Here is a 20,321-nt window from a genome sequence, read left to right on the forward strand (position 1 = left end):
GTCCCAGGTTAGGGTGGTACCCAAGAGGGGCTCCCCCTTCTCTGAGGAGAATGGGAAGAAGCAATGGAGGGAGAAACTTGTAAAGTGGGAGGGGGGAAAGCTATGATCTGGATGTAAAGTCAATAAGAGAAAAAGAAAGGAAGGAGAGAGAAAGAAAGGGAGGGAGGGAGGAAAGAAAGAAAAAGAGAGCAAGAAATTCAGCTTCCATTTTGCAGAAACAAACAAACAAAACCCCCAAGTCACTAAAATTAGATAAAAAGTTAATTGAGCTGCATACAGTTGACACATCTATAATGCTAGTGCTTTGAGACAGGAGGATCATGTGTTTGAAGCCAGTTTAGGCTACATGAGAGCTCATCTCAAAAGGAAAAAAGTTAACTGAGTCTTGCACAGGGTGGAAAGAGGCTAAAGATTGGTGTTGACAGTGAGAACGAGTGTAAAAGGGACTCACAGCTGTCTGCTGCTGCCCTCTGCTGGGACAAGCAGGAGATGCACTTCACATCTACCATAAGCACAGCAGGAAACTGTACTGGGCCCCGGTGCCTGCTGGGCATCCAGTGATAATGAGACCCCTAAAGGAGAAACTATACTGAAAGCTATACTGAGAGGAAGCATGGCTTCCGCTGTGCTGGGTAGGGCTATGGAGTGCCACAGAACTAACCAGCTCTGAGAAATGGGATATGAAACACTCTAAGCCCTATTCTGGAACAGCCACACAAGCAACGGCCCCTGGAAGGATGCACCTTCACTCTCAGACCTGGAGTGGTGTGCTCTGGCTTCAAAAGGGTTACCATGTCCTGGACCAAATCCCCTCCCCCCAAAAAAGCTGCCAAACACTAACACTTTCCTCTTGGGACAACTGTGTCTACGCTGTGTAAAATAAAACAAAGAGACGACAGGCACTAACATGGTTAGCCTTCTTTATCTAGTACAGAAAGAAGGCAGGCAGGCAGGATGGGTCAGGGGTAGGGAAAGCACCTCCCACCAAGCCTGGTGGCCTGCGTTCAGTCTCTAGGACCCACATGAGGGATGGCTAGAGCTCACTGGCCAACTTGTCCTCTGACCTCCAAGCATGTCATCACACACACACACACACACACATTAAATAAAGTAATTTCTAAGTTTTAAAAAGAAACAAACCAAGTGTCAGAGCTTTGGTCCTAACATTCAGAATCCATGAGAAATCACACAGTTAGTAGGACAAACTTAGGTTTGGGAACTAAAAGCAGGCTGACACAATTTAATTTCACTACACCTACCAACACTGTGTGAGCTTCTGCAGCCAACTCAGTCCCTTGCAAGCAATGATAAAGTTTCGCACATCAGGAGATGACTCAGCCACCCCACTGTATTGTGAGGAGGTCACTGCACCGTTCCCAGGGTGCCTGTGCACCCTAAGCTCTTGTGTGCTTTAACTAACAATCTTTAAGGAAAACGCTTTAAGATCGTTTCTCTTTGAGGCCCAGAAAACCACATGCTTATCTACATGATACCCTACAACAAGCTTAGAGAATCCCAGAGCCTTTGGGGCATAGATAATTTTACAGCTCCTATTCTCTCAGACAGTAAAGGCTTTACAAGGCTCTGACCTTGACAAGCTGTTATCTAACATCATTTTGCTGGACCTCTGCCTGTGCAAAGAGCCAGTGACACTGGCTTAATAGCTCTGTGGGAAAGCCGTCAACACAGGCAGGTCTCCCTGAGTGGAGTGATGCTGTCCCCCACTGCTAGTGACACTCACACACGAATACAGAAATCAAACACCTGTCGCTGACCAACGTGACATAAAAATTTCTGAGCTCAGAACTAACTGGCCACACCACTGACTAGTAAATAGAATCTGTGTGTCCACCAGATCGGTAATAAAGTATACACATATTCACAATGAAAGGACAGTGAATGCAGAGACCCATGACTGACAACACGCTGGCAACAGTGATGTCCTAAACAAGTCACTCCTACCATTCCTCTAAGGCCCAGGCAACACAGCAGCTGAAGGTGTGGAAAGAATGCACAGGCCAGGAGACAGGAAGAAAGGCAGCAGAGCGCCATCTGCTGGGCAAGCTAGGGCAGCGGTCAATCACAAACTCCCACCTGCTGTACTGAAACCTGAAAGGACCTGCAGGCTAACAAAAGGAACGGCTGAGCAGGTAAGACCTCAAGCCCGCTGGCCTGAGCTCAGTCTCTGGAATCCACCATGGTAGAAGCAGAGAACCAAATTCTGCAAGCTGTCCTCTGTCCTCCACACTCGTGCTGTGAGATGTACACACTCATATGCAAAAATAGACAGACAGACAGACAGAAAGACAGGTAGTGTAATTTAAAAGAGGGAACCTGGCATCAGCCTGCCATAGATGGATAAGAACCTCAAGGGGCGCTCAACCCCTCACTGCTGAGCTGTTTGATACTGACAGAGTCAGAAGTGGGAAACATTGGCTTGGGTTTGAAACAACTGGCAATTCACAGGCACAGTCAGTCATGCACAGAAATCTACATGTGCACATAACTTTAAAAATAATATAAAAATCTTTAAATTAAAAAAAATCAGTCTCGAACATAATTTTGTCACTCTGTTTATCCACTTGCCATCTCCCTAACTTTATTCTGAATAACCAGACTATAGGGCATACTTTTTTTCTTCTAGCATTTAAAACCCAAAGACCTAGTATAGTATCTAGCATACAGTGAATATTAAATACACAGTTTTTAAAAACTTATAGCTGAAAAGACAGATTATATACCAGTTTCAAGCACAGATGAATAGAAAGTTACTAAAGGAAATACAGCTTAGCTTTATTTATAAGTAAAAAAAATAAAAATAAAAAAATAAAACCACACACACACACACTCACCTGAATGCCCTCCCAAACCCCATGTAAAACAACAGTAAAGGGAATTTTTTTTTCTCTAGCTACAACCCACAAGATAAAGGAAATTGTGACGGGGTAACAGGAAAGGCCAGGAACAAGAAAGGTAGGTGGGCTCCTAAAAACTGAATCCTGAGCCTGCAGTGGGGAATCAGCTGAACGAACTCAAAGCAGGAATCTAAGTGGCTCAGAAAGTGCAGGCTGGTTCCTTCTAGAGAGAGAGACTAACTCAGGAGGGCCCTTTAAAGATCCCCTGAGATCCCCCTGCCACTCTACAGTCCAGGTAGGCTGTAAACCTAAGAGTGGGCGGGGGCCGGGCGTGGTGGCGCACGCCTTTAATCCCAGCACTCGGGAGGCAGAGGCAGGCGGATTTCTGAGTTCGAGGCCAGCCTGGTCTACAAAGTGAGTTCCAGGACAGCCAGGGCTATACAGAAAAACCCTGTCTCGAAAAACCAAAAAAAAAAAAAAAAAGAGTGGGCGGGGTTGGTCAGTATATTGGAAATAAGGACATTAAGATAAAGCATCTATTCCCTTTGCCACCTCTGCCTAGACACCACGGTATGTTCCAATGACTCTCCTCACTACAACCAGAAAGCGAGGCATTTCTCTCAGAACACTCACCCTGATCAAGACGAAAGATTACCAATGAGAGCACATCATCAAACCGTGAAAGCTGAGCCTGCACGCAGCTCAGGGGCAGACCTGACTCCTGACTCCTGAGCACTGTCCTCCTGCCTCCACACAACACACCACGGCACCTCCACTCTCATACTCGTGCACACACACACAAAAAATGTTTTAATATAAAACCATAAGAACCCTAGGAGGAAACACAATTCCCAGACAGCTTCCTGAAGTCACACTGCTACACAGGAGCAGATACTGAAGACAGCTTTCGAAAAGGCATACGTAAACCAAAAAAATGATTCATACTGGCAAGAAGAAAAAAATACAGTCATGAAATTGTGGTGTAATTTTTTTAGGAAATATAATTCTAAGAACAAGTACTGAAAAATCTGTGAATAAGGTTTTAAAATACTATTGTATTTAAAATATTAGGAAATGAAGTGAAAAAATCTTCCAGAAAGGAGAAATGAGAAAAGGCAAGGAAAAAAATAAAAATCCAAAAACAAATATTCCAGAAAAAAAAAAGTAGAGGAGAAATCAAACTTGGAGAAGACTCCAAAGGTGACAGATAAAACACCAACCATGGCCCCTTTCACAGCATTGTAGATAGAGCTCCCTAGACTCTTCAACAAGACTACAGTAAAAATAAGACTGGATTTTACACCCTTCAGGGAAGACAGAAGCAGGCTAACCTGCCTCCTGATGCTACAGATCTAAAAATACATGATGAATACATGTTTAAGAGGAAGATATGCTTAAAGTGAAGAATTTAAACTCTGGGTTATAAAGCATTCAAAAATAACAGTGTGACAAAGGTTCTTAGCAGCTGAAAGGAAAGCCTTCCTTCTACAAACATAAAAACCCTGCTCCGGCTTAGATCTAGGAACTCTGCCAAAGGCTTATGAGCTGACAGGGTGGATCCCAGTCTGCAGCACAGGCACAGGAGGTTTTAGGACAGCGGTTCTCAGCCTTCCTAATGCTGTGACCCTTTCATATAGTTCCTCATGGTGTGGCGATCCCAACCGTAACATCATTTCATTACCACTTCATAACTAATTGTGCCACTCTTGTGAATCACAATGTAAATGTTTTTGGAGACAGGTTTGCCAACAGGGCCATGACCCACAAGTTGAGAACCACTGTTTTAGAGCCTTAAGGATGAGGGCCTAGAGAAACCAAGTTAGGCCCTTAACAGGTACCCTTGAAGGGAACAGTGGAGCCCCAGGTCCTTCCTATTTCCTGCTTTGCTTCCAAGACCCCATTAGGTAAGCAGTTTCTTTCACCACACGCTCCCTGCCACAAGGCACTTGCCTTGGCACAGACACAGAGACAGGGTCAGATTAAAACCTCCGAGACTGTAAACAAATATGTCTTCCCTCTTTATAGGTTGTTTATCTCAGGTTTGTATCCCAGCTTTGGAACACTACTAACACCAACAGAAACTCCCCATTCACCACAAATCATAAGGGCTTCTCTAAAGTTAGAGCCCTCTAGTGATGTTCAAAGCTCACCCTTAAAGTCCCGTCAGCTGAGCAGCTAGCCAAGAGCTCATCGTCTGGTGAGAACCTGCAGTGGTTGACTGAGTTCGTGTGACCAAACATGGTATTTCGACATTCTTTTTGATTCAAATCCCAGAGCTATTTGGAAAGGGAAAAAGTATAAGTTAAAACCATGAAAAGGCAGTACTCGAGACTGGTGTGTCGGACACCTGTAGTTCCAACTACTTGGAGGCTAAACCCGAAGGATCACTGAAGCTCAAGAGTTCTAGACCAGTCCTGGCATCTGGCCCCTTTGAAACTGCAATCAAGGTGGAAAGAGGAAGTGCAGACTGGGAATGGTGGGCCCAGGGAAAGGGAGAGGGAGAGTTGGGTTGGCTATGATCAGGATACACTATATATGTAAATCAAACTGCCGAAGGATCTATTTTAAGGTCTATACTAAAGGGGGCTCGTGGGCATCTGAGCTCTCCCAGAGACCCAAGTTGATGAACTTCCTAGCATCCACATCAGGTAGCTCACAACTGCCTGTAACCTGAGCTCCAGAGAACTCAATGCCTTCTGCTGTGGCTTCCATGGCAACCCACACACAATGGCATACATATATGCACATACATAAGCAATATATAAATAAATTAATTTTTAAAAAGAAAATTAATCTAAGTTAAATGGGAAAAGTAAAACTCACACTAAGTTCTTCCTTTTCATTTGAGCTGCTGGTTACAGAACGATAATTAATTCATAGTAACATGAAGTTGTCAAATACAAAGATAAGCTTGCGATCAATAACTGGGCAACCTTTAGTTCAACATCTCAGTCCACTAAGGGACTTGAAGGCCTCACTATGCTTTTATTCTGGACACTAAACTAACTGAACGGCTGTTGCTTATTTTAACTGAGTGGTTTAGAATCACAGTATTTAATTAGCTATAAAAATCAGTAAGTAATGTATAAATTGCCTCCATATTTTTTAAGTACTAGGTTACAAAAATGGTCCAAGCAAGCTTTTTTTTTTTTTTTTTTCATTTTTCTGAGACTTCCCAAACCTTGAGATAACTAATTGGGTAAAAGCTATTAATGGCCTAAAAAAACTCCAAAACCTTCCCTGATACCAGAATACAGGAACTACAGCTCAGGTCAAACAGCAGTCCAGTGAGCCACCCAATAAGTCAGTGACAGTCCTCGAGCAAGTAACTCTACTTGTCTAGTAACCCAACACCATGGAAAGGAAAAAGGAGAAAACGAGACTTTTTAACAGAATAAAAGAGACAACCACCAAGAGCCATGTTTGTCTGGATTCTGAATCTAATAAACCTACGGGTTTGAGACCACATATGGGAAAATTAACACAAGCCAGCTATGTAGCAGGACCACAGTCCACTACTCTTAGGTGTGAACACAGCATGGTACTGTCATCTAAGAGTGAAGCTGAAATATTTCAGGTGAAATGACAAACACACGGTTTGCTCTAAACAAAAGGTCTAGTTTTGGATGTAAAGCTTTTATAAAATAGGACTGGAAAGATCTCACTTTGATTTTTCGCAGTGCTGAGGATTGTCCCTGGAACATTTGCTGCCAGGGCAGCACTCTCTAGTGAAGCAGCTTCACCCACCGTATCCTTGTGGAAAGTTGTAAAACTGCATCTGTCTGAGCCACAGATGACTTTGTAGCCCTTGCTATATAACTCAGGCTCCTCCTGCCTCGGCCTCTGGAGAGCTGGGATTGCAGGTGTGCAGCCTGGGGTTCTCTAAAATGTTTCACATACACCTCCTTAAAATCTGATATGCCTCTGTAAAAATGCTGTCACATTGTGGACCAACAATCTGAAACAAAATTAATTTTAAAAAAAATCCAAAAGAAGATAACTTCTAGAACACCAGAGAATTTAATATACCTACAGTTATCTACTTAAAGATGCAATCTCTTATAATTCCTAATTACAAGTATCATCAGATATTCATGAGGTGGACACTTTGGTTTTGCTTATATTCCTACCACACCTTTTCCTCCTTCCTTCTGCGTCTCACAGCAGCACCTTCTTCTGAACTGTTACAATTCACACACATCAGGCCTCCTCCTTCTCTCCCTTTTACATGGCCACGCCTGTGACCTGTGCACAAGCCTGTTGGCACTGCACTTACGAAACAATGAATCTGAACTAAACGGGGTGATGAGGGACTTCTCTAAACTCTGACCTGTAGGCTCTGGGAAAGGACGAGTTGCTCTTCCTCTGTGATTAGGAACTTTGGGACTAACCTGGAGCTGAGGTATTTCCTGTCACATAAAGACAGCGTGACTGGATCATCAAAGTCAGCAGAGACCAGTGACAGGGAGGGAGGGAGAGAAGGAGAGAGGGCCTGAGAATACAGCTGACAGATCAGGAATGCCACCAGCGGGATCCATGCTCCCTCCCTGTGCAGTTTGCAGTAGTGTAAGCTGTAAAGCCTTTTTTCCCCGACTTTCTGCTTATGGATATGCAGAATTTAGAATGGGGACATCTCAAACACTGCGACAGTAAACCGGGAAGGAGCTGGAGATGCAGCTCAGGGACAGAGCATTTACTTAGCACATGGCTTAATCCCTAGCAGTGAGGTTAAAATAAATAAGCAAAATAGACACCCAGGTGCACCTGACTTTAACCCCAGCACTTGGGAGGCAGAGATAGGTGGATCTCTGTGTTTGAAGCTGGCCTGGTCTACAGAGTGAGTTCCAGGACAGCCAGAGCTATATAATGAGATCTTGTCCCCCCCCCCCAAAAAAAACAAAACAAAACAAAACCTAATACAATACACAGGAGAAAATCAACGAAGATATTCTGCTCTATCACGAATTCATCTTCATAGTCTCCAATACCCACACTCACCTTGAGGAAGAAATCATTTGACCCGGTGGCCAAGAGAAGGTGGTTACTCTTGTTGGTGAAATGGCAGCAATTGACTTGCTCTGAGTGCTCATCGTAAGTGTGCATGAGCTTCCCAGTCGCAGAATCCCAAATCTGAAGAGAGCAAGAAAATAAAATACATAAACGGCTGTCCACTACATCCACAGGGAAAATAGGAAGAGCAAATGTACCTCACTGGGCAGACACTATCTATCTCCTGTGAGATGACAGACCTTCCCTCTGAGCATGACACTAACGTGAACCCACTTCCTAGTCTACATACAGCACAAGTCTGCCTAGCTTCAAAAAGTTAAGCACAAAGAGTCAGGTATTATAGTGCACACACACCTTTAATCCCAGCACTCAGGAAGCAGAGGCAGACAGATCTCTGTGAGTTCCAGGCCAACCTGATCTACACAGTGAGTCCCAGAGCAGCCAGGGCTACATACTAGGACCCCCTTCTCAAAAGAACAAACAGCAAAGGTTAACCACAAGATTTTCCATGTTTATATAAATGATAGCAGCAGAGAAGTGGTGTCCAGAGACTAGACCAGACCTCTGCACGACGTCAGTAGCAGAGGCTAGACCAGACCTCTGCACGATGTCAGTAATCCACACTTGAAGCTCCCAAGGTTTACGGCCCTGTTTTTCTCTTATGCCACTTCTGCCTTTGTCGGAGCACTTATGAGAAGTGAGAGAATCCCCAAGAGATCCCAAGAGTTTGCCACTGTAAGCTCTTTAGCGAGCATTTTCAGTCCTGAGACTTGGTGTAACGCTCTTTCACTCTGTATCATTCTGACTTTAGAACCTGGAACTGCCCAGCAAGGCCAATCTCAAAGCCAACTCCAAGTGGAAACTACAGAGTAAGTGCTGCCTGGAACACCACTGAGGGGTGGGGAGACGAGATCAGGGGGAAAGGAATGGAATTATAACAAAAACATAATCTGGAGAGTGGGAGGCAGATGAACTAAACTGTGTACATTATGAAAATTTTATAATGGAAATGACTATGTAATTAATATACACTAATAATTTTTAAATAAATAAATAATAAGGGTTTACCAGCATCTCAATCTTAGTCTAGACATCCCACAGCCCTCTTCAGGGGCTAAAATCTCCTGAAAGAAACCCAAGCCAACCTTGCTTGCCCACTCCATTTACCCAGATTCACTGCTCTACACCTCTGATGAGAAAGCTTACAGTGAAGTGGGTCATGTTAGCACACGACTAATCCCAGCACTTGGGATGCCGGGTTAGTCAGAGCCTGTCCGTGCCTTGAAAATGAAACACACACACACACACACACACACACACACACACACACACATCTATCTATCTATCTATCTATCTATCTATCTATCTATCTAAATTCCTTATTAGTATAAATGCTCCAAATAAAAACTAAAGTTTAGAGGGAAGACCCAAGAAATATTAACTAACAAGATAAAATTATCCTCTTTTCTTTTCCTTGATTACTTTTTTATACCAATAACCTGTTAGAGTGTTCATGTCTAGTTTGCACTGATTATATAAATCAGTCTATAAAATTAAAATAGAATCAGGCTATATTTGATAAATTATATACTTTACAATTAGAATTATATTATTTTTAAAATATTACTTCTAATCAAAGATATCAACTAACATAAATATTATGGACCTATAAATCCACGTTCATAGGTCTATCTATTGATGACAGGCCAATTCACTAATTTATCTAATTTTCCCTTATTGTTGGCTAAATAATTCAAGCTAATCAACCTAAGCATTTTTTTTCTATTTTGGTATAAAAGAATTACAAAAAAATATGGATTTGGGACTCCTGCCAGAGAACCAGGTAGGCTGATTGCAGATCTTCACCTCCCTGTCTGTTCCCCAAGATCCAATCCCCCAGTTTCACATCCAGCTCTGTAGTGGAACACCTGCTGTGGTCTCCCTTCCATCTCTGACATTAGCCACAACAGATAACAAAGATCTTCTCCTCCAACCTTCCATCATTGATCTCTGTTAGGAGCCATAATGGGACAAGCTAATAACTAGCAGGTAATCTTCCTGAGATGGCCTGCTTCAGAATATTATATAATCTGCAACAGGGTCGCCCTTATTAGGCAAGGCCGTAAGGGAATTAATTTTAGGAAAGATTCCTGCTATTATAATATGCTTTTCCTGTTATTATTAAACATATATAACGAGCCGGGTGTGGTGGTGCATGCCTTTAATCCCAGCACTCAGGAGGCAGAGGCAGGTGGATTTCTGAGTTCGAGGCCAGCCTGGTCTACAAAGTGAGTTCCGGGACATCCAGGGCTATACAGAGAAACCCTGTCTCAAAAAACCATACATAAATAAATAAATAAACAAACATATATAACAATCACCAAGTAATAGCACATCCCTTTGGAGCAGATCTCTGCAGATCCATGAAGATGTACTGTCTTGTAGTGATGCTACACAGACAAATAGATGATTTCTCAAGTCTTAATGATGATCCTATAAGAATTTCTAAAATTGGAGCTGGAGAGATGGCTCAGCAGTAAAGGGCACTGCCTGCTCTTCCAAAGGTCATGAGTTCAATTCCCAGCAACCACACGGTGACTCACAACCATCTATAATGGGATCTAATGCTCTCTTCTGGTGTGTCTGAAGACAGTGACAGTGTACTCATATATTCACAAAAATAAATAAATCTTTAAAAAAAAAAGAATTCCTAAAATTATATCAGTGATCATTACATCTTCTATAGTGGAACTACTATTAGGTCCTTTTCTGATAGTCAAAGCTTCAATGAGAACGCTGCCAGTCTCCCATGAATCACCAGTTAATTGTTATTAGATAGTAACCAGACTTTCTCCTACTCAGAGCACATTCCAAGAGGTTGTAAAACTATTAACCAAAGGTCAAGAAAAGGGAACTAATGGTTTATTATAGGTGCTAGGACAGAAGATAAAATATTGACTGAGTTTATCTATGTAAAACTTCACTAGTAACTTAGTTATGGCTTTAAACCTTCAGTGAGCCAGTGAAGCTGTGACAGGTGATGGATGTTTAGCCAGATAATCACTCCTAATGGATATGCATGTAGACATTCTCTGTTGTAAACTTCTATTTCAATTTATGATTTGATTCTGTGTGTGGACCTGTAATAAACTTTTTTAACATGTGATCATGTATTCTGAAAGATGTATAAGTATTGAGGACAAAGAGATGAGAAGAAGATAGAGAAGAATTTTTCCCTTACTAGAATTTTTTGCCTTTCCCCATTTACGACCTCTCCCCATTTCCCTTAGATAGCTTTCATAGGAAACTTTTGACAACTTAGCAATAAACTCTATAATCACGTTTCAAAGTGTCCCTTTTTCCTTCCTGCAACTTCCTAAAGTTAGGCCTAAATCAGGCCTAAAGTTAGGGCCGTGAAGTTCTTGCTGAGACAGTACAGAGGCTAGTTACTTAACCACGATGTTTTTAGGAAGAGGTGCTAAGTGCCAGACACTGCAGTTTCTGGCCTCAGAGGATCACAGAAGGCAGGTCAGCTACAGTAGCAAGGTAACTTAGATAAGTAAACTTTTTATTATTATACAGCAACTCTAAATATCTCGTAAGACAACTCTGCCAACACTCTTCCCCCTCCGCTGCCTCAAGAAAAACCAACAAGAAAGAAGACCCCTGTGGAGGCTGGCCCCTGACAGATCTCAGTATCAGTGGTCCCAATTCCCCCAATAAAAAGACACAGGCTAAAAGAATGCATGTAAAAACAGGATTCATCTTCTGCTGCATCCAAGAAACACACTTCAACATCAAGGATAAACATTACCTCAGGGTACAGGGATGAAAGGGAAACGATATTCCAAGTAAATGGCCCTATGAAGCACGCTGGGGTAGCCATTTTAATACCTAACAAAAAAGACTTCAAATCCAGACTAATCAGAAGAAATAGGGGAGGACACTATATACTCATCAAGGGAAAAATGCACACCAAAAAATTTCAACTCTTAACATCTATGCCCCAAACACAAGGGTATCCAAGTTTGTGAAAGAAATACTACTATGGCTTAAATCACATATTGACCCAACAAATGCAAGAGCTATCAGACATTATAAACCAAATGGATCTAAAAGATATTCACAGAACACTTCACCCAAACACAAAAGAATATGCCTTCTTCTCTGCACCTCAAGGAACATTCTCCAAAAGTGACCACATACTGGAGAGAGAGAGAGAGAGAGAGAGACAGAGAGAGAGACAGAGAGAGAGACAGAGAGAGAGACAGAGAGAGAGAAATGACTCCCAACACTCTATTAGACCATTATGAATTAAAGCTGGATATTAATAACAATAGAAAGCTTGCACTCATGGAAACTGAATAAAACTCTACTGAATGAAAAATGGGTCCAGACAGAAATTAAGAAAAAAATTAAAGACTTTTTAGATGTAAATGAAAATGAATATACAGCATACCCAAGCTCATGGGACACAATGAAAGCAGTTCTAGGAGGCAAGCTTATGACACTACATGCCTAGATAGAAAAACTGGAGAGATTTCATACTAGCATTTAACAGTCACACCCAAGAGGAGCAGACAAAGAAAAGAAACAGTCAAACTCAGGGCTGCAGTAAATAAATAGAAACAACAAGGTGCAAACAATCAATGAAACAAAGAGTTGGTTCCTTGAGAAAATAAATAAGATCAACAAACACTAATTCAGATTAACTAAATGCGGAGAGAGAATATCCAAACTAACAAAATCCGAAATGGAAAGACAGACATGACAATAGACACCAAGAAACCCACAGGATTATAAGGACATACTTTAGAAACCTGTACTCCACCTCACTGGGAAACCTACAAGAAATGAATAGTTTTGATAGGTACAGCTTACCAAAATTAAATCAGGAACACATAAGGAATTTAAACAGACCTGTAACCCCTAGTTAAATAGAAGCAGTCATTAAAGTCTGCCAACCAAAAAAAGCCCAGGGCCAGATGGTTTTAGCACGGAATTCTACCCAACTTTCACAGAACAATAAATGCAGATGCTCCTCAAACTTATTCACAAAATAGAAACAGAGGGACACTGCCCAATTCATGTCATGAGGCCACAGTTACTCAGACACCCAAACCACAGAATGACCCCACAAAAAAAATTACAGGTCAATTTCTCTTTTGAACACAGATGCAAGAATACTCAATAAAATAATAAAATATTTGCAAACCTAATCTAATAATACATCAAAAAGAGCATCCACCAAGATCAAAAAGGCATCATCCCAGAGATGCAGGAATGATTCAATATACGAAATCAGTAAGTGTAACCCACCATATAAACAAACTGAAATAACAATAAAACCCACATGATCATCTCACTAGATGCAGAAAAGACCTTTGACAAAATCCAACACCTCTTCATGACAAAAGTCCTGGAGAGATCAGGGAATCAAGGGACATTCCTAAACGTAATAAAGACAATTTATCGCAATCCATACCCAACATCGACTTAAATGGAGAATGGAGAAAAACTCAAAGCAATCCATCAGGAACCAAACTCTCCAAATATATCCAAAATTGTACTTAAAGTCTTAGCTATAGCAATAAGACAACTGAAGAAGATTAAAGGTATTCAAATAGACAAGAAGTCAAAGTATTATTGTTTGCAGATGGTATGATAGTATACATAAGTGACCCTAAAAATTCTACAGGGAACTACTACAGCTGATAAACACTTTCAATAAAGTAGGATACAAGATTAACTTACAAAAATCAGTAGTCCTCCTATATACAAATGACAAACAAATTGAGAAAGAAATCAGGGAAACAACTCCATTCACAATACCTTCGAGTAATATAACTTGAAGGAGGGCTGGCGAGATGGCTCAGTGGGTAAGAATGCTGACTGCTCTTCCGAAGGTCCTGAGTTCAAATCCCAGCAACCACATGGTGGCTCACAACCATCCTTAACGAAATCTGATGCCCTCTTCTGGAGTATCTGAGGACAGCTACAATGTACTTACATATAATAAATAAATAAATACATACATACATACATACATACATACACAAATACATAAATAAATAAAATTAAAAAAAAAAAACTTGAAGGAAGAAGTAGAAAAGATATCAGGAGACAAAATCTCCCATGCTCATGGATCGGTAGGATTAATAGTAAAAAATGGCCATCCTGCAAAAGCAATCTACAGATTCAATGCAATTCCCATCAAAATTTCAACATAATTCTTTATAAACTTTGAAAGGGAAACTTCATATGAAAAAACAAAAAACCCAGGATAGCTAAACAATCCTGAATGATAAAAGAACTACTGGAGGTATCACCCTCCCTGATTTCCAGTTGTAATAAAAACCTATAATAATAAAAACAGCATGGTACTGGCATAAAAAACACACATTGATCAATAGAATTGAATTGAAGATCCAGACACAAATCCACCTACATATGGACACCTGGTCTTAGATAAAGAAGCCAAAATGATACACTAGGGGGAAAAAAAATAGCATCTTCAACAAATAGTGTTGATTAAACTAGATGCCTAACTGTAAAAGAAATGCAAATAAATCCTTATCTATTGCTCTGTGCAGCTCCAAATGAATCAAAGACCTCTACATAAAACCAGAAGTGAGGATCTCCTTGAACGCACTGACACGGAAGGAGACTAACAGAACACCGACGGCTCAGGCACTAAGGTCACCAGTCAATGATAGGCCCCTGTGAAACTGAAAGCTTCCTGTAAAGCCAAGGACACTGCCATTCAGACAAAGCAGCAGCTTTGTACAGTACAGTATGTATTTGCTTGTATGGGGGTATTAGTCATTAAATAAATGATAACCAGCTGGGTGTGGTGTTGTACACCTTTAATTCCAGCACTTTGAGCAGGTGGATCTCTGTGAGTTCAAGGCAATCCTTGTCTACAAAAGGAGTCCAGGACAGCCAGTGATTTGTTACACAGAGAAACCTTGCCTCGGAAAAACAAACCAAACAAACAAATAGATGAATAATAACCAAGCTAAAATACATAGACCCAAAGGGATTAGGTATAGAGGAAGGGACTGGGGAGACTCATGGGATCTCTCTAGAGAAGAAAATAGACTAGACTTTATGGGTGGCCTGGAGGAATGGGAACTGAAGGATCAGGTAGGGAGGAGTAGGGGAGATGGGGTTGAAGGATAGAATTCAGGGGAAAGACAGCTAGAATTGAGAGACATCTAAGGGATGGTATGGAAACTTAGTTCAGTGGAAATTTCTAAAATATATGAAGGTGATCCTAACAAAGTCTCCAATAATGTTGGACTCCCACATAGCCATGCCTTGTCACCAAATTTTCTTCTAGTACTAGGACTGGGTTATATCCAATCAAGTTGGCCAAGGGGTCCCATGGAAATCCCCAAACAAGCCAGTCAAGACAATAGGTTGTTCTCCACAAACTGACTGCAAGGCCCCATTGCCAAAGACAGCACTGACACAACTCATTGAACATGGAAAGGTCAAGCTGGTGCCTATATAGACCCTTCATCCCCACGTTCTAGTGTCTTTGGACAGGAAGGTACTCTTCAGTCTACCAAAAGAAAAACATAGACACCAACCCAGCCACAAAACCTTTGATCTACAATCTGTCCTGCCTGCAAAATATGCTAGGGCACAAACTATAGTGGCACCAAGTTTGTAGGAGTAACTAGCCAATGTCTGTTTTGACTTAAGTCCCATTCCACGAGATAGGACCCACACCTGACACTGCTTAGGTGACCAAGAGCCAGAGACGAGATCTCCCAGAGACCTAGGGTAAAACCAAAGTCTAAAAGAAAGTAACAGTAAAAATGACTCATAATGATATTCTGCTATACTGTAGATCATCAGAGAAGCTTCCTCCCTGGAACAGATGGGAACAAATACAGAGGCCCACAGCCAGACATTGTGCAGAGAGAGACCTTGGAACACACATCTCTAAATGGTATGTCTCTATCAAATTCCACCCATGGAAGAGCTCACAGAAGCCCGTGGAAGAGGAAGCAGAAGGAGTGTGGGAACCCGAGAGTATGGAGGACACCAGGAGAAAAGGACCCTCCAAATCAACTGAAGAAACCTCATATGAACTCACGGAGACTGCATCAGCAAGCACGGGGCCTACATGGGTGTGCACCAGGTCCTCTGCACATATGTATTACAGCTTTCAGGTTAGTGTTTCCATGGGACTCCTGAGTGTGTGAAAGAGGAGGTCTCTCATTCTTGTGCCTGCTCTTGGGGCTCTTCTCCTTCTGTTTGGTTTGCCTCGTTCAACTTCAAAGTGGCAGTTTTTGTTTCATCTTATTATATTTCATTGTGTTACATTTGGTTGTTATCTCTTAGAAGCCTGACTTTTATAATGAGAGACAGAAAAACAGTGGATCCGGATGGAAGAGAGAAGAGAAGAAACTGAGTAGACTAGAGGGGGGAACTGTATTCAGGATATGTGGTATCAGAAACAAACCTATTTTTAATAAAAGGGGGAAATGCTCTTTAAACAATAAGAAAGAAAAGAAGGAAGACCAGACGGACAGACAGACTTGGGCTTAATGGCTAAGAGTGTAGAGTGCTCATCCAGAAGGCACAGCTCAGTTCCCAGCACCGAGTTCAAGAGGCTCGTAAATGTCCAGTGATTCCAGCTCCGTGGGACCCAACACTCTCTCCTAGAGTCTGCAAGCATCACATTTACATTTTCACACACACATAAACACACACATATGTATGACTAAACAAAAATAAATCCTTTATAAAATCATCATCATCATCATAGAAAGAAAATGTCCAGATAGAGTTCATTTCTAACGTGCTGGAGTCTAGCCTTGAAACAGAGTTCTCAACTGGAAGCAGGGATATCTGGAAGGAACATAATAAATACATACACAGACAACTTTTTGGGCACAAGCTGACAGGCAAATTTTTTTAATTCTTGAGGTCTCTCTCTCTCTCTCTCTCTCTCTCTCTCTCTCTCTCTCTCTCTCTCTCTCCTCGCTCACAGCTTGAGGCTGCACACACTCTGCATTCTCCTGTGCCCTCTGCTTTTCTCCTGTGCGTTTTTCTTTTCTCAAACTCCCACACTTCTACACACCTCTGTGCATTCCTCTTTCACTCACTCACACACACACACACACACTCTTCACAAACACTTAACACACCACATGCACACACACTCTCTCCTAACATTCTCTCTTCTTTCACTCACACACACACACTCCCTTCACACTTCCCCAGCCTTTAACTTGCCCCAGTCTTTTATTGTTACTCCAAACGCAAGTAGGAAGAGAAAAGACACTGTATAATCATTGCCAAATCAAATTCAAAAGAATAACCACATTCCACAGAGAACCAGTAATTACAGTTGTTCCCCAAAGTTTCAAGCTTTCACTATTCCTAGGCCTGTGGCTAAAATAATAATAACTGCAAACTTATCATCATTTAAACTTTAACTTTTGACTTATTATACTTCAGAGCCTCAAGATCAGCTACTCACATTTTCCTGTGATGCTCTAATGATAAACGACATGGGCAAAGCTGCCAGGCAGTGGCTAGAAGAGTCAGGTTAACCCTTAGCTCAGCAGTTCCGCTAGCTTCCTGCTTCTGCATGTTGCACACAATGACTCTCCTACGAGTCCCAGTGTTTTGACTTAGTTTTACTAATATATAATTTTATGCATTCTATATTTTCTTATCCATACATATCCAAAAGAGACCAGGAACTACTATTGGGCAAAACTCATTTCATAACTTCAATAGCTTTTTACTTTCTTGGGGTCCCAAAGTTAGCTCTGCTTCATTTTCTTAATTTATTTCTAAACTTTCTTTGCACGTCAAGCATTAGTCTGGAACTACCATTGTGCCGTTATTGCATTGTTTCCAAGATGAGAGCACACAGCATGTATCTGGACCATTAGGACTGTGCTGTGCTGTGCCCCTATGCCTCAATTCTTAATTGTTTAGGAATCATTACATCAAGGACCATCTAGTTTCACAGAGCTCACCAGAGCAGAGGAGAAGGGAGTAGGAAAGTCAGACAGCATGGAAAAACTATGCACACCAAGGTTAACTGAAAAGCAGCCACGCACAAATGAAATCTATACATCTGTTGTCCAAGGCTAAGGTCAGGAGAAATGGGAATGACTTTTTTTTACAAAGAGCTGCCGCAGGCTATTGGGATGTCTCCATCCTGGCCTGCTTCGGGCAGTCTCCATCATGTCCCCAGCAATAATGGACCAAGTTAGTCGATCAGCAGGCAAGGGTCCTTTAACCCCGCCCACTCCTGCCTGTTACAGAAGAGAACAGGTGTGACTTCAACTCAGAAAGAAAATGTTTCCCTACCTTAATTTCTCCTCAATGTATTTTCTCAGTGAGTATTTTGCCTGAATGTATGTGTGCGCCAGGAACATTCGATGTTGACAGGGGTCAGGCATGTGTGTCGGGCCCCCTGGAACTGGAGTATGGGGGTTGTGAGCAGCCATGTGGGTGCTCTGCAAGAGTGGAAAGTGCTCTTAAGCACTGAGCCGCTGCTCCAGCACCTTACCTTAACCTTCTTATCCACTGAGCAGGTCGCTATGTAACTGTCGTCTGAGGAGAACGCGCAGCAGAGCACCTCATCTTCATGAGCTTTGATGTCAAGAAGTTTCTCTCCTGTCTCGGCTTTGAACACCTGCGGAACAACAGCACAGTCTTTCTTACTGTCAACCACTTAAATACAGGACATCATTTAATGGAAATACATCTCTGCACGTTCTTACTTAGTCACTGTTATTTTCAAAACAAAAATGGAATTTAGCAAACTGACTCAAAAATCAGAATTTGTCTGGATCCTTAAGTGTTTATTTATGTAAGCATAAACAGAGAAGTATCCATTGTTAAGGCTTGCAAAGCCTCACTACACAGAAGTGATGAAACACAGCTTCATCTCGTGTTACTATATTGACAAATTCTTTTTTTTAAGATTTATTTATTTTTGTTTATATGAGTACACTGCAGCTGTCTTCAGACACACGCCAGAAGAGTGCATCGTTACAGATGGTTGTGAGCCACCATGTGGTTGCTGGGAATTGAACTCAGAACCTCTGGAAGAACAGTCAGTGCTCTTAACCCCTGAGCCATCTCTCCAGATCCTATATTGACAAATTCTAAACAACCAAATATACTTTCTTTGGAAGCTCAAAAACCCCAAATTAAGGCTGCAGATATAGTTCAGGGGTTGCGTGCTTACCCAACATGCACAAGATCCTGAGTTCAATCCCCAGCACTCCTGGGGGAATTAAGGCCAAGATTAACATAATCAAGTACTACAGAAATGAGTATACAATTTTGATCTTGGAAAGATTCAAATATTCTAAATATAAAAGTATGTGGGAAAAACACTCTCCGTACTTCCCAAAACCACAGTGAGAACAGAAGTAACTATGGAACCCATCTATCCAATTCCCATACAGTCACAAATCTCTCAGCCTCTGACAATTTGTTTAACCAATGTTTTCTTCAGCAGCAGCAATGCTTTTCCTATTTGCTGATGGAGTCTGCATGTCTGTTCATTACCGCCATTTTCTCCTTACCCATAAATGGGAAATGGATGGACAGTAACTGCCAAGGCAAAGAGTGCCCCAATGACCCTGGCAAGTTTGGAACTACTGAAAATAGCTACGTCTTTAATATTCTAAAGGAGCTTCTCCGAATGTGCAAGAGTTTACATTTCTTCACTTCTAAACTATCATCTTCCTCAATCCTAGTATTTAAACATATCCTAATTTGCACAAATAGGCCACGTGCCTCTTCCAGTGTTTTCCACGAGCTACACCTTACCTGTAAGGTTTTATCAGCTCCACAAGAAGCTATTCTCTGACCATCCTGAGAAAAACACGCGTGGTAAACAGCATCTGTGTGGGGGCGGACGACTAAGCGGGACAGATTCTTGATAGTTGTTTTGTTTCTAAATACAAGGGAAAGATGAAGAAAAATTCAATGATTGAGGATAGAAGCAACATTTTCTTTCAAATAATAAGTGTCTTTTAACATGATTGTATCTCTCCCAAATACAAAACTATTGAACTACTGGCATCCAAAAGACAGTAAGGAACACCTAGAAAAAAAGAATCTAACAAAAGTGACATTTAAGACAAACAGTATCTTATGTCAAGCCACCCGGCATGTGTTACAAATGTCACTGAGTTAAGAGAAATCTACTTAATCAAACATATGTCACTTTCTATTTTCTCCTTTTAAAAAAACATTGTATTTTTATGTGTTTTGTCTGCACTTACACATGAGCACCATGTCATGCAGTGGCCACAAAGGTCAGAAAACGGCACGCTATCCCCTGGAACTGGAGCTACAGATGGTTGTGAGTCACCGTGTGGGTGCTAAGCACTAAGCCAGGTCCTCTGCAGCCTGTGCTGCAGAGTAGTGTCTGAAGATACCTACAGTATACTTGTACAAATA

At 41.6% G+C, this 20,321-nt stretch overlaps 1 protein-coding gene across 3 annotated transcripts in view; it reads right to left on the reverse strand.

Annotated features, from left to right (window-relative positions):
* Apaf1 (apoptotic peptidase activating factor 1) overlaps window positions 1–20,321 on the reverse strand; it is a 91,495-nt gene that overhangs the window by 37,874 nt on the left and 33,300 nt on the right. For all 3 annotated transcript variants that reach the window (XM_029482685.2, XM_021173539.3, XM_029482686.2), the window contains 4 exons: window positions 19,686–19,812; window positions 18,412–18,537; window positions 7,854–7,985; window positions 5,006–5,131 (listed from right to left, as the gene is read on the reverse strand). In XM_029482685.2, the coding sequence (XP_029338545.1) occupies window positions 5,006–5,131; window positions 7,854–7,985; window positions 18,412–18,537; window positions 19,686–19,812 (511 nt within the window). The remainder of the gene's footprint in view (window positions 1–5,005; window positions 5,132–7,853; window positions 7,986–18,411; window positions 18,538–19,685; window positions 19,813–20,321) is intronic.

This window comes from Mus caroli, unplaced genomic scaffold (genome assembly GCF_978045245.1).
Source record: "Mus caroli unplaced genomic scaffold, Mus_caroli_1 scaffold_9, whole genome shotgun sequence".
In the NCBI taxonomy this organism is placed as follows: domain Eukaryota; kingdom Metazoa; phylum Chordata; class Mammalia; order Rodentia; family Muridae; genus Mus; species Mus caroli.